The 13,756-nt window shown below is 40.9% G+C and overlaps 1 protein-coding gene across 3 annotated transcripts in view; it reads right to left on the reverse strand.

The window, feature by feature from the left end:
* Window positions 1–13,756, reverse strand: part of LOC126161502 (uncharacterized) — a 40,678-nt gene that overhangs the window by 10,869 nt on the left and 16,053 nt on the right. For all 3 annotated transcript variants that reach the window (XM_049917400.1, XM_049917402.1, XM_049917401.1), the window contains one exon: window positions 6,845–7,016. In XM_049917400.1, coding sequence (XP_049773357.1) covers window positions 6,845–7,016 — 172 coding nt within the window. The remainder of the gene's footprint in view (window positions 1–6,844; window positions 7,017–13,756) is intronic.

Consider the following 13,756-nt stretch of genomic DNA (forward strand, 5'->3'; position numbering starts at 1 on the left):
ATACCAGTTGTCCGACACCTTTACATATAGCATCTGCCATCAAAATCCCATCCCTGTGATTCAAAGTGACCTTCCTGTGGTACTTGACCGAAAGGAGCATGTTGGCGAAGGTATATACCAGCTGTCTGACACCTTTACATAAAGCATCTGCCATCAAGATCCCATCCCTGTGATTCAAAGTGACCTGCAGTCCCTCCTTAAAACCTCAGACCCCTCTCTAGGACTCACACCTCTATCCATAGAACTTCTTCCCCACTCAAATCACACACCCCTGCCTTTTACCTTCTTCCTAAGATCCACAAACCCAATCATCCTCTTTGTCCTATAGTTGCTAGCTTCAAAGAACCTTCTGAACATATATCTGCCTTAGTTGATCAGCACGTGCAACCCACAGTACAAAGACTTTCTCCCTATATTAAAGACACCAACCATTTTATAGATTGCCTGAAATCCATGCCTGTCTCACCACCACCACAGACCTTGCTTGTCACTACTGACTCCAGCTCCTTCTATACCAACATCCCCCACGTACATGGTCTACCTGCGGCTGAACATATCCTAAGTCAGTGCCCACGTAATTCCAAACCTACGACGTCCTTCCTTCTCACCGTAATCAACTTCATGTTTACCAACAACTACTTCACCTTTTTGAGGGGCAGACATACAAACAGATCATGGGTATGGCCATGGGAACCAGGACAGCTCCTTCCTATGCCCGCCTTTTCAGGGGTCACTTGGAAGTGGCTTTCCTGGGATCCATAAGCTTTCAGCCCCTGGATGGGTTCAGATACATTCATGACATCTTAGCCATATGGATTCATGGTGAGGCCAACCCATTACAATTCCTGGAATCCCTAAATACCTCCTCCCAATTAAATTTCACATTGTCCTATTCCAAATCAAGTGCCACTTTCCTTTATGTTGATCTCGTATTCACTAAAGGCCAGCTATACACTTGTATCCACATTAAACCTACTACCAAACAACAGTACTTACATGCTGACAGTTGCCATCCTTTCCATGTCAAACGTTCCCTTACATACAGTCTTGGCATTTGAAGCAAACATATTTGTTCAGACGCAGACTCTTTACTGAAATACACCACCATTCTCAGCTCAGCCTTCACTGGATATAATTAACCCACGAGCCTAGTTCAAAAGCAGATTTCCTGGGACATCACATCCAATCCTGGTACTACTGATCCTTCCAAAAACAACTTCAAAGCACACCACTTGTCACTCAATATTATCCTTGTTTTGAATGTATTAATCAGCTACTTCGACAAGGCCTTGACTTCCTAAAATCATACCCTGAAATGAGATCCATAGTGTCTGAGATTATACTTACCTAGAATAGCTTTCCATCATCATCCCACCTGCAATATACTTGTCAAACCCTATGCTCCTTCTGCATCCATCTCCCTACCCTATGACTCCTACCCGTGACTGTCCACACTGCAAGACTTGCCCTATGCACTCCCTCCTACCTCCACCTATACCAGTCCTGAAACTGGCAAAACATATACTATCAAAGAGAGAGCCACATGTGAAACAACACATCATATACCAGCTGTTATTTAAACGCTGTTCGGCCTTTAACATTGGCCTGAGTCCACCAAGTTAACAGTTAGGCGGAATGGGCATAGGCAGAGGGCGTATACTGGTAACATACAATATCCTGTTGCATAGCAAGAATGGGCATAGGCAGAGGGTGTATACTGGTAACATACAGTATCCTGTTGCATAGCATATTCTACAACATGATGACAGTCATGACCTCGGTGCCTGTCTCACTACACATGCCATCTGGATTCTACCCTCAGACACCTGACACTCAAAACTCCGCAGGTGGGAACCAGCACTACAACATATACTTGGTTCTTGCCACCTGCGTGGTGTTAATTTAAATCAATGTCTTCCATCTCAGCATTTCTTCACAGTAACTACTCCTTTCTTCACTCAATTTTAATTTTCTATACCTTTCACGTTCTGTCCTGTTTATTTTTTGCCATCCCCCTCCTGCCTCTGTTACGTACAATGCACTTGGCTTTTCACTCTAATTTATTAACTCGTGCACACTGTTTTAGCAGTAATCTCTGTCTTGCATATTACCCTGTCTTCCACCTTTAAGCTCTCTGGTTTTAAAATTTTGTACGTTGCAGTCCCCAACAACCAGGCTTTACTTCTCATCCCATCCGGCAAGTCTCCCCCGACTTCTGGGAGACTTTTCTGAAGGCTACCCCTTTTCCTAAACCTCTCTAGTTCTTTTCCTTCATCCTTCTTCCTTCAACCCTTCTGCCAGTAGAAGGAGCCACTGGCTCCAAAAGCTTGCATAATTATAATCTTCTTTATGTGCATGTTCTGCTGATGCTTGGTGAGTATCTTCTTTTCTTTGCATGTTCTCCTGCCACTGCTTGGTGAGTAGATTTTTAATCTACCCAATTACATAATAATATATCTAAAAACAAAGATGGTTTGACTTACCAAACGAAAGCGCTGGCACGTCGATACACACACAAACAAACACAAACATACACACAAAATTCTAGCTTTCGCAACCAACGGTTGCCTCATCAGGAAAGGAGTAGGAAAAACGAAAGGATTTGGGTTTTAAGGGAGAGGGTAAGGAGTCATTCCAATCCCGGGAGCGGAAAGACTTACCTTAGGGGAAAAAAGGACGGGTATACACTCGCACACACACACACATATCCATCCACACATATACAGGCACAAGCAGACATATACAGAGGCAAAGAGTTTGGGCAGAGATGTCAGTCGTGGCGGAAGTGCAGAGGCAAAGATGTTGTTGAATGACAGGTGAGGTATGAGTGGCAGCAACTTGAAATTAGCGGAGATTGAGGCCTGGTGGATAATGGGAAGAGAGGATATATTGAAGAGCAAGTTCCCATCTCCGGAGTTTGGATAGGTTGGTGTTAGTGGGACGGTGTAACACTGTGCCAAGATGTGCTGGCCGTGCACCAAGCATATTTAGCCACAGGGTGATCCTCATTACCAACAAACACTGTCTGCCTGTGTCCATTCATGCGAATGGACAGTTTGTTGCTGGTCATTCCCACATAGAATGCATCACAGTGTAGGCAGGTCAGTTGGTAGATCACGTGGGTGCTTTCACACGTGGCTCTGCCTTTGATTGTGTACACCTTCCGGGTTACAGGACTGGAGTAGGTGGTGGTGGGAGGGTGCATGGGACAGGTTTTACACCGGGGGCGGTTACAAGGGTAGGAGCCAGAGGGTAGGGAAGGTGGTCTGGGGATTTCATAGGGATGAACTAAGAGGTTACGAAGGTTAGGTGGATGGCGGAAAGACACTCTTGGTGGACGGCGGAAAGACACTCTTGGTGGAGTGGGGAGGATTTCATGAAGAAAGGACAGACAAATGTCTGCTTGTGTCTGTGTATGTGTGGATGGATATGTGGTGTGTGCGAGTGTATACCTGTCCTTTTTTCCCCCTAAGGTAAGTCTTTCCGCTCCTGGGATTGGAATGACTCCTTAGCCTCTCCCTTAAAACCCACATCCTTTCGTCTTTCCCTCTCCTTCCCTCTTTCCTGACGAAGCAGCTGTTGGTTGCAAAAGCTAGAATATTTGTGTGTATGTTTGTGTTTGTTTGTGTGTGTATCGACGTGCCAGCGCTTTCGTTTGGTAAGTCAAACCATCTTTGTTTTTAGATATATTTTTTCCCACGTGGAATGTTTCCTTCTATTATATTCAATTATATAATAATATATCCAAAAACAAAGATGATGTAACTTACCAAACGAAAGTGTTGGCATGTTGATAGACAAACAAACAAACACAAACACACACACACAAAATTCAAGCTTTCGCAACCAATGGTTGCTTCATCAGGAAAGAGGGAAGGAGAGGGAAAGACGAAAGGATGTGGGTTTTAAGGGAGAGGGTACGGAGTCATTCCAATCCCAGGAGCGGAAAGACTTACCTTAGGGGGAAAAAGGACAGGTATACACTCGCGCGCGCGCACACACACACACACACACACACACACACACACACACACACACACACATCCATCCGCAAATATACAGACACAAGCAGACATATGTAAAGGCCTTTACAAATGTCTGCTTGTGTCTGTGTATCTGCGGATGGATATATATGTGTGTGTGTGTGTGTGTGTGTGTGTGTGTGTGTGCACGCAAGTGTATACCTGTCCTTTTTCCCCCTAAGGTAAGTCTTTCCGCTCCCGGGATTGGAATGACTCCTTACCCTCTCCCTTAAAACCCACATCCTTTCGTCTTTCCCTCTCCTTCCCTCTTTCCTGATGAAGCAACCATTGGTTGCGAAAGCTTGAATTTTGTGTGTGTCTGTGTCTATCAAAATGCCAATGCTTTCGTTTGGTAAGTTACATCATCTTTGTTTTTAGATATATTTTTCCCACGTGGAATATTTCCCTCTATTATATTCATATCAACTACATAATAAGTTGTATTTGTTTGACAGGGTGCTTTCAGGTGTTATGCTGAGTTGTTTACATTTTATGCACAATATTTTGACGGCTGACCCAGCTGTCTGCTTCAGGTGCTGCTAGTTTTTCTGTTACATGTACTCACTGCCTGAACTCCAAGTAGACTGTGAACTACTGTTGGTCTCACATCACTATTTAGACCTGAGATAAGATTCCCAGCACCTGCTACACCTTTTGATGCTCTTTTGTTTTTCAGACTGCACTGCTATTCCATGAAAAACAAATTCTCTCAGCATTTTCCAGCTCTGATGGATGTGTGTCTGGTGAGATTTTAGTAAGTTGAGTGCCGGTTCCAGAATGTTATTTAAATCAAAATCAATGTCCCTGTTTCTTAGGTTTTCTGCATCTTAATTTTGATAGACTCCTTAATTATGCTGTTCCAGAAACTTTGTGTCTTTCCACCTACTTCATTTCATGGTAATATTTGAGACTGTTCCTGTTGACAGCTTGGAACTGCTGTTTTTATTGGGTACATCACTGATGTTTCTTGTATCTCTCCTCAACTGTTCTGATAGTCTGCCCGCATGTAAGCCATGCCACATATGCATGGAAAGTGATACACAACTGGCTTTCAGAGACACAGATTATCTTTAACTTTACAAAGAATACTTTTTATCTTAATTAAAGGGAGGGAAATACAATAGATTCCATGTTTTTTAGGGGCATAACTATGGACGATAATGACGATGATCGGTTTGTGGGGCACTGACCTGCGCGGACATCAGTGCCTGTACAAAGTCCCAATTTTTACAAAGGCCAATCTTTCACTGTCATGAAAGGTGGTGGTGGTGGTGGTGGTGGTGGTGGTGGTGGTGGTGGTGATGATGATGATGACAACACAAACACCCAGTCCCTGGGCAGAGAAAATCCCCAACCCAAATGGGAATCGAACCCGGGACCCTGCGATACATAGGCAGCAATGCTAGCCACTAGACCATGAACTGCAAACATAACTACGGAGTCTATCAAAATGAAGATGTTAGCAAACCTAATAAACTGGGAAAAGAGTTTCAATTTAAATAGCACTTTGGGTCTGGCACCCAATTTATCAAAATCTCACTGGCCATCACATCCACCAGAGTTGGAAAAGCCTGACAGCATTTCATGGAATATCAGTGCAGGTTCTGAAAAACAAAAGGGCGCCAAAGGGCACACAGGGTGTCAGGAATCAATCTAAGCTATAAATAGCAGTGTGAGACCAACATTAGTTCACAGTCTGGTTGGGGTACAGGCAGCAAGTACATACAACAGCAAAACTTGCAGCACCTGAAGCAGACAGCTCGGTCGGCCACCAAAATATTGTGTGTAAAATGGAAACAACAACTCAGCAGAAGACCCAGAAGCACACTGTTAATCACTCACACCAAGAGAACCTGAGAGATCATATTTTGCATTTGTGTAAATCAATTTGACAACTTGAAGTATTTTGCTAAATATGTAGACAGTTCACATCTTGAGCCACAACCAAGAATTTTTTATGGTTTGTGTTAACACAGCAAGTGTGATTTGTGAACTGCCTCCCAGCCACAGACATGTGGGTTGTGTAACTTGCTTTCAGCTGCATTTGCACAAACACATTGTCCAAGGTTCGTCATTCTGCTATCAACCACGTCAGTTTAGCTCTATGGTTCTTTGTGACAACCCTCTTTACGAATCAGTAATTATGATAACATCATCAGCACCTGCCCACAATTATTCTTCACCACTGACATCTTGACATATGTTGGGCACGTAATCAGTGTCTTGTGAACTTTTGCTCACTCCCCCTATCTTCAATGCATTTGCTCCACATAAACATGCACAAACACTGATTTTGTTGAAAACAGCAAAAGATCTATCACTTAATTTCATCATATGCAGAACATGCTCTTAAGCAATGAAAAACAACATGTTCCACTGTAGTAAAAAAATGACAGTTACAGCACAACAATGAAGTGTGTTACAAATTCAAAGAGACATTCTTTTCAATAACATGTTTTCATTACTTTGCTGATCACTTTTGTCAGTCAGTTTACAAATTAATTTCATTTTTACTACAAAAAAACGACAATAATAGGCCCACAAAAATAATGTATAAAAATCTTAAACAGATGTACAGTTTATAACATCAGTCATTGACACCTAAAATTGATTAAGTTTAGAATGAAAAGAGGAACAACTAAGTACATGGGAAACAAACACAAAAGAACATTCAGCAATAAGGCTTACTGCCTTGAGATTCTAAAAGAAAGAGTGGTATCCACAACATTTATAATGATTGCTGCTGCACAAATCTTACCGCACTATTATTAGCCTGAATGCTCTTGTATATACAACAACATAATATAAGGAAATTAGCTTACCTGCTGATGGAATAAAGTGCTCATTATACCAGGCAGAATTGCAACTGGCAGATATGTGGCAAACCTTCCAGCATCCCCAAGAAACAACTTTTTCCTGTAGTAGCTATTCATATAAATACCAGATAATGAAGCTGCTGCTCCAAGGATAGTTAACCCATGTCGAAATGGCCAACTGGAAGTAAAGATGGATAAATTTATGTATCCTATGTTTTCTCAAGCAGATATTTAAGTCTAATAATGGAAAATCTAGGCTGGAATGTAACAATATAATGAGGAGGACAGTCACTACTCACCATATAGTAGAGATGCGGAGTCGCAGAAAACACAACAAAAAATTGTAGCTTTCGGCCAACAAGGCTTTTGTCAAAAATATACAAATCATCCTCCCCCCCCCCCCCCCCCACACGAAAAGCACGCAATGGCTTCATCTGCCAGAGGCTGTGGTCGTGTTTGTGTGAGCATGTGTGTATTTTGTCTATTTTTGACAAAGGACCTGTTGACTGAAAGCTAACATTCCAACAGTCTTTTTGTTATGCCTTTCTGTGACTCAGATATTTAAGTCTTTTATATACTTAATGCTTGTTCTCATAATTAAGTCATTATTCCACTGCTGAGGTTATTGCAAGATAACAAAACATGTTTTACTGGCTTCTCATGAAATATCCGTTGGTAGACAAGGTAAACATGTACAAGCAAAATCACAGTTTAATCAAAAAATGATAAAATAAACATACATTACATGAGATAAATCACTGTTTAACTAAACAATAGTAAAATAAACATCCACTACGCCACTCTGATGTAACGTGCAAGTGTTACCCCACAGTAGTTACAAACTGGAAGCATTAAACAGCGCAACTGCATCAAATCATAATCAACCATTTATTTTATTGCTATTTATCTTGTATACACCTGCCTCATTTTGGGATTTTCCACTAGCTCGGAATCTGGGTCATTTTCTTGCCCTGATTGTACATTTTTTTCTCACCTAGCTCACTGTTTATTTTATAGTGCTGCAGTTCACTTTGACACATGACAGAAAACCTTAGCACTGTGTTAGTTGAAGCAATAATGAAGGAACAGCTATAGGTTCACAAATATAAAGCAACAATAGAATGGTACAAGACAATGTTACTTGTGGTTGGCACACACTATACATAGGCACACACACTTGAGGGTTAAAAGTATACACAGAAAATAGAAAAAAGTTTCTATTTACTGGAATATTCAGAGTGTGCCTCTTGAAACACTCCATTTCACACATTTTATTTCTCTTCATGCACACCAAAAGTATGTTTAAAAAAAAAAAAAAAAAAAAAAAAAAAAAACGTTACATGTATTATATGCACTTGCTTTTATTAGCAATCTTTCATGATTCCCTTCCTTTATTGCTCAATCTCATTAATTCAATAATCTGAAACACAGCCTTCCTTGATAACTCTTTTGACTTGGGTGCAAAACAATGATGCCCAATGTGACAGTCATTTTGTACTACACCAGTAGTTCCTTACTGTTAATTGTTTATGGCAGAATGAATGAAGGCTACAAGTACTACACTTGCTGTATTCATTTAGAAACAAGTTCAAATCACACAGTTAGCTAGTTGCACTCTGATTTTTCTCACTAGTCTAGCCTAGGATATTGGTTTGTTAATTCCATGTTTTCTTCTCAAATAAATTTCACAAAACAGTGAGAAAATATACACCGAAATCTCTCAGGTTTTCTTTGTGTGATTGAGTAATAGGGTATTTCCAGGTGGTCAGACAAGTTGTTATTTCCATTTTATGCACATTACAGGGTGTCCCACGCAAACCTCCCTGATTTCAAGGACCCAGGAGAGAAAAACCACAGTAGATACGACACAGAAGAATGCACCACATTGTAGAGCATCTCAAAGAATTTATACTCCCGCGTCAGAAGTGCCAAGTATCATCGCCAGAGTGCAGCATGGAAGCATGAAGTGAAAATGGCGACTCCACAGCAGTGCGCACAAGCAATAGTGTGGTTTTCAGAAACAAAATCACTGATTACTGTACAAAGAAATTACCATTGTGTGTATGAATGTGATCCACCTGATGTGAAAACAATTAAGGAATGGCATATGAAGTTTCTGGCACCAGGAAGTGTTCTGAAACATTCTGGCAGTGCAGGTTACAGTGGTTCAGAAGAGTTAGAGGAGGACATTAGACAAATGTTACTCAAAAGCCAACATAAGTCAATTCATCAAGCACCTAGGAAACTTGGTGTACTTTGATCAACATTGCATCCTGTAGTTCACCCAACATCTGACACCGAACGACAAACCATGCCGACGACAATTTCCTGCGGATATGCAGCGTATTGATATGGATGCCAGCTTCCTGGAAAGATGTTTATTCTCTGATGAAGCGACCTTTATTCTATCAGGAAGAATTAATAGGCATAATGTTCGGATTTGGGGTTCGCAAAATTCGCATGTTGTCACTGAACATGTTCGTGATAGTCCTAAACTAAACATCTGGTGAGGGCTAATGAACAACAAGATTGTTGGACCGCTCTTCTTCGGTTCAGTGTGTCTGGACATGTTGGAGCAGTTTGTGTACTCTCAGATACAAGACTTGCAAACCAAAATCATTTTTCAACAAAATGGAGCTCTGCCGCATTGGTCAACAGCTGTTCGTAAGTTCCTAGAGAGAAAATTCCCCAGTCATTGGATCGGACGGGGAGGACCCATTGCTTGTCCACCACGTTCACCCGACATTACGCCGCTTGATTTCTTCATGTGGGGATTTGTGAAGGACCATGTGTATGCGACCAAACTGGATGATATTCATACACAGCGACATTGTATCACTAATGCCATTGCAACAATAACAGAGGAAATGTTACAAGAACTTGACAAGAAACTGAATATAGACTCAATATTCTTCGTGCTACAAATGGTTCACATGTAAAGGTGTACTGATGATAAATAAATAAATTCTTTGAGATGCTCTACAATGTGGTGCATTTCTCACTGTTTTATCTACTGTGGGTTTTTTTTTCCTGGGTCTTTGATATCAGGGAGGTTTGAGTGGGACACCTTGTATTTTGACAACCAGTCCAGCCCCCTTCTTCAGGTGCTGCAAGTTTTGCTATTAAGTGTACTTGCTGCTTGGACTCCAGTCAACCTTGTTGGATTCCAGGCAGTGAGTATACATAATAGCAAAACTGGAATACCTGAAGATGACGGATGGGTAAGCTGTTGAAATATTGTGCAGAAAATGGAAACAACTTGGCTGAACACCCGGATGCTCACTATTAAAACATACATTATTTACAGGCGGGTGGTGACATTTTCAAACCTGTCACTAGATTTAATTAGGTGATCTAAATCATGGAATTGTTTTTCCATCCTCAATAATTTACTTATGAAAGTGAAATACATCTACAGCTAAATACACATTCTGCAGGTCATTGTATGGTGCATGACAGAAGTTACCTTGTACCACTTCTGGTCACTTCCCATCCTGTTCCATTCACAGAGCAAGGGAAAATGACTGTCTACGCACATAAACATTAGCCCTAATTTCTCTGATCTTATTTTCATAGTCCTTATACAAAATATATATTGGTGGCAGTAAAATCACTCTGGAGTCAGTTTTAAATGACAATTTTATAAATAGTGTTCCACAAAAGTAGTGTCATCTTCCCTCCACGGATTCCCAGTTGAGTTCACCACAGCATACCTGCAATGCTCACATGCTAACAGCCTACCTCTTTGATGTTTCCCTTTAACATGACCTGGTGTGGGCCCAAACACTCAGAAGGTCCTCAAGAATGGCTCACAGTAGTGTTCAATACATGGTCCAATAAACTTAAGTCTACAATTCCCCTTGCCCATTGACTACATGAGTAGGTAAAAAATGTAATTCTACTCATGCAAACATGAAGGAAGAGCCAAAAAGAATTATTCATTACCATTAAATTCTGAAGCTGAGAAACTGAAGCATAATTGTAAGTAGCTTCCTTAGATAGTTATAACTTACAAAATTGCAAGTAAACCTCAAACTCTTTTGAGTTGAAAGTTAATTCCTTCGGACCTAAAGTTCAAGACATAAAAGGGTAGGATGAACAAAGACAGAATAAATGGTGAGATTGTGTACTATCAATACCATACTGTGCCAGTCCATGTCTAGAAGTTGGCAGTAACCAATGTGACTACACCACCAACCAGCTGCTGGTTCCGAGACACATCCTCCTCAGCCCACACAGCCAACATCACCACAGAGCGGACTTAAATGTCACTGCACCAACCAGTCTCTCATTCTAGTCTAGTCTGACTTAAATGTCACTCATTCTAGTCTCATCTGACTGCTCTGTCAGTCTAGTCTAAGGTCATTCAGCCTCTGCAGCTACTGTGGATATTTGACTTTACCTAGCTCAAGGGCTTGCACTGGATATTAATCTGGATTTGCTGTTATTCAAGTTAAGTGAAGGAAGTTTATTAAACACTATGTGTGGATCTCATTCTTTTGACTTTCTGTCCCAGAACCTCCAACTCCTTGACATTCACTAGTGGGATGATCAGACAAAGATAAAGACAAATTATAAGCCATTTAGAATTCCCACATAAGAGTGAGAACCTAAACATTATCATTCCATCAATAGAGTATAACAAATGGGATTCAATTTATCCGTTTCTTCTCATTTTTAATGATCTTTTGTAGCAAATTGCATCATTTTGTACTACCTCTTTTTTTAAATTTAGAGTCTTGTTTTTCAGAACGTAAATGAGTATCTGATAAACATTTACTAGAAATTAAAAGTTCCAGAAGATGTAGCAATTTTAAAGATTTTTCTCATCTCCAATACACACGCACATTTACTCCACAGTATTGTGCCAATTGGTTTTAAGATGCAATCCCCACTGAGCTGATACAATATGCAATACAACACATACCATTAATGGTTGCTCGACATAACACTTATCCATGCAATGCACATCTTCCGCTGATGTGTCACAAAAAGCAACAAGACAGCACGAATCACATTTCTGTCTCAGTTGCAATCATGAGCTCTTCTGAAGAGGGCATTATTGTGGCTTATCATTACTTACCCACCCATGAACCATGGACCTTGCCATTGGTGGGGAGGCTTGCGTGTCTCAGTGATACAGATAGCCGTACCGTAGGTGCAACCACAACAGAGGGGTATCTGTTGAGAGGCCAGACAAATGTGTGGTTCCTGAAAAGGGGCAGCATCCTTTTCAGTAGTTGCAGGGGCAAAAGTCTGAATGATTGACTAATCTGGACTTATAACACTAACAAAAATGGCCTTGCTGTGCTGGTACTGTGAACGGCTGTTTCAAGGGGAAAATACAGCCACAATTTTTCCCGAGGGCATGCAGCTTTACTGTATGGTTAAATGATGATGGCATTCTCTTGGGTAAAATATTCCGGAGATAAAATAGTCCCCCATCCGGATCTCCAGGCGGGGACTACTCAGGAGAACGTTGTCATCAGGAGAAAGAAAACTGCCGTTCTACGAGTTGGAGCGTGGAATGTTAGATCACTTAATCGGACAGGTAGGTTAAAAAATTTAAAAAGGGAAATGGATAGGTTAAAGTCAGTTATAGTGGGAATTAGTGAAGTTCGGTGGCAGGAGGAACAAGACTTCTGGTCAGGTTATAAATACAAAATACAGGTTATAAATACAAAATCAAATAGGGGTAATTCAGGAGTAGGTTTACTAATGAATAAAAAAATAGGAATGCGGGTAAGCTACTACAAACAGCATAGTGAATGCACTATTGTGGCCAAGATACATATGAAGCCCACGCCTACCACAGTAGTACAAGTTTATATGCCAACTAGCTCTGCAGATGATGAAGATATTGATGAAATGTATGATGAGGTAAAAGAAATTATACAGACAGTGAAGGGAGACGAAAATTTAATAGTCATGTGTGACTGTAATTCGATAGTAGGAAAAGGAAGAGAAGGAAACACAGTAGGTGAATATGGAATGGGGGAAAGGAATGAAAGAGGAAGCCGCCTGGTAGAATTTTGCACAGAGCATAACTTAATCATAGCTAACACTTGGTTCAAGAATCATAAAAGAAGGCTGTATACGTGGAAGAAGCCTGGAGATAATGAAAGGTTTCAGATAGATTATATAATGGTAAGACAGAGATTCAGGAACCAGGTTTCAAATTGTAAGACATTTCCAGGGGCAGATGTGGACTTTGACCACACTCTATTGGTTATGAACTGTAGATTAAAACTGAAGAAATTGCAAAAAGGCGGGAATTTAAGGAGGTGGGACCTGGGTAAACTGACAGAACCAGAGGTTGTAGAGAGTTTCAGGGAGAGCATTAGGGAACGAATGACAAGAATGGGGAAATAAATACAGTAGAAGAAGAATGGATAGCTTTGAGAGATGAAATAATGAAGGCAGCAGAGGATCAAGAAGGTAAAAAGACGAGGGCTACTAGAAATTCTTGGGTAACAGAAGACATCCTGAATGTAATTGATGAAAGGAGAAAATACAACAATGCAGTAAATGAAGCAGACAAAAAGGAATACAAATGTCTCAAAAATGAGATCGACAAGAAGTGCAAAATGGCTAAGCAGGGATGGCCAGTGGACAAATGTAAGGATGTAGAGACATACATCACTAGGGGTAAGATAGATACGGGCCTACAGGAAAATTAGAGAGACCTTTGGAGAAAAGAGAACCACTTGCATGAATATCAAGAGCTCAGATGGAAACCCAGTTCGAAGCAAAGAAGGGAAAGCAGAAGGGTGGAAGGAGTATATAGAGGGTCTATACAAGGGCGATGTACTTGAGGACAATATTATGGAAATGGAAGAGGACGTAGATGAAGATGAAATGTTAGATATGATACTGTGTGAAGAGTTTGACAGAGCACTGAAAGACGTAAGTCGGCAC

This window comes from Schistocerca cancellata, chromosome 2 (assembly GCF_023864275.1).
Source record: "Schistocerca cancellata isolate TAMUIC-IGC-003103 chromosome 2, iqSchCanc2.1, whole genome shotgun sequence".
Classification (NCBI taxonomy): domain Eukaryota; kingdom Metazoa; phylum Arthropoda; class Insecta; order Orthoptera; family Acrididae; genus Schistocerca; species Schistocerca cancellata.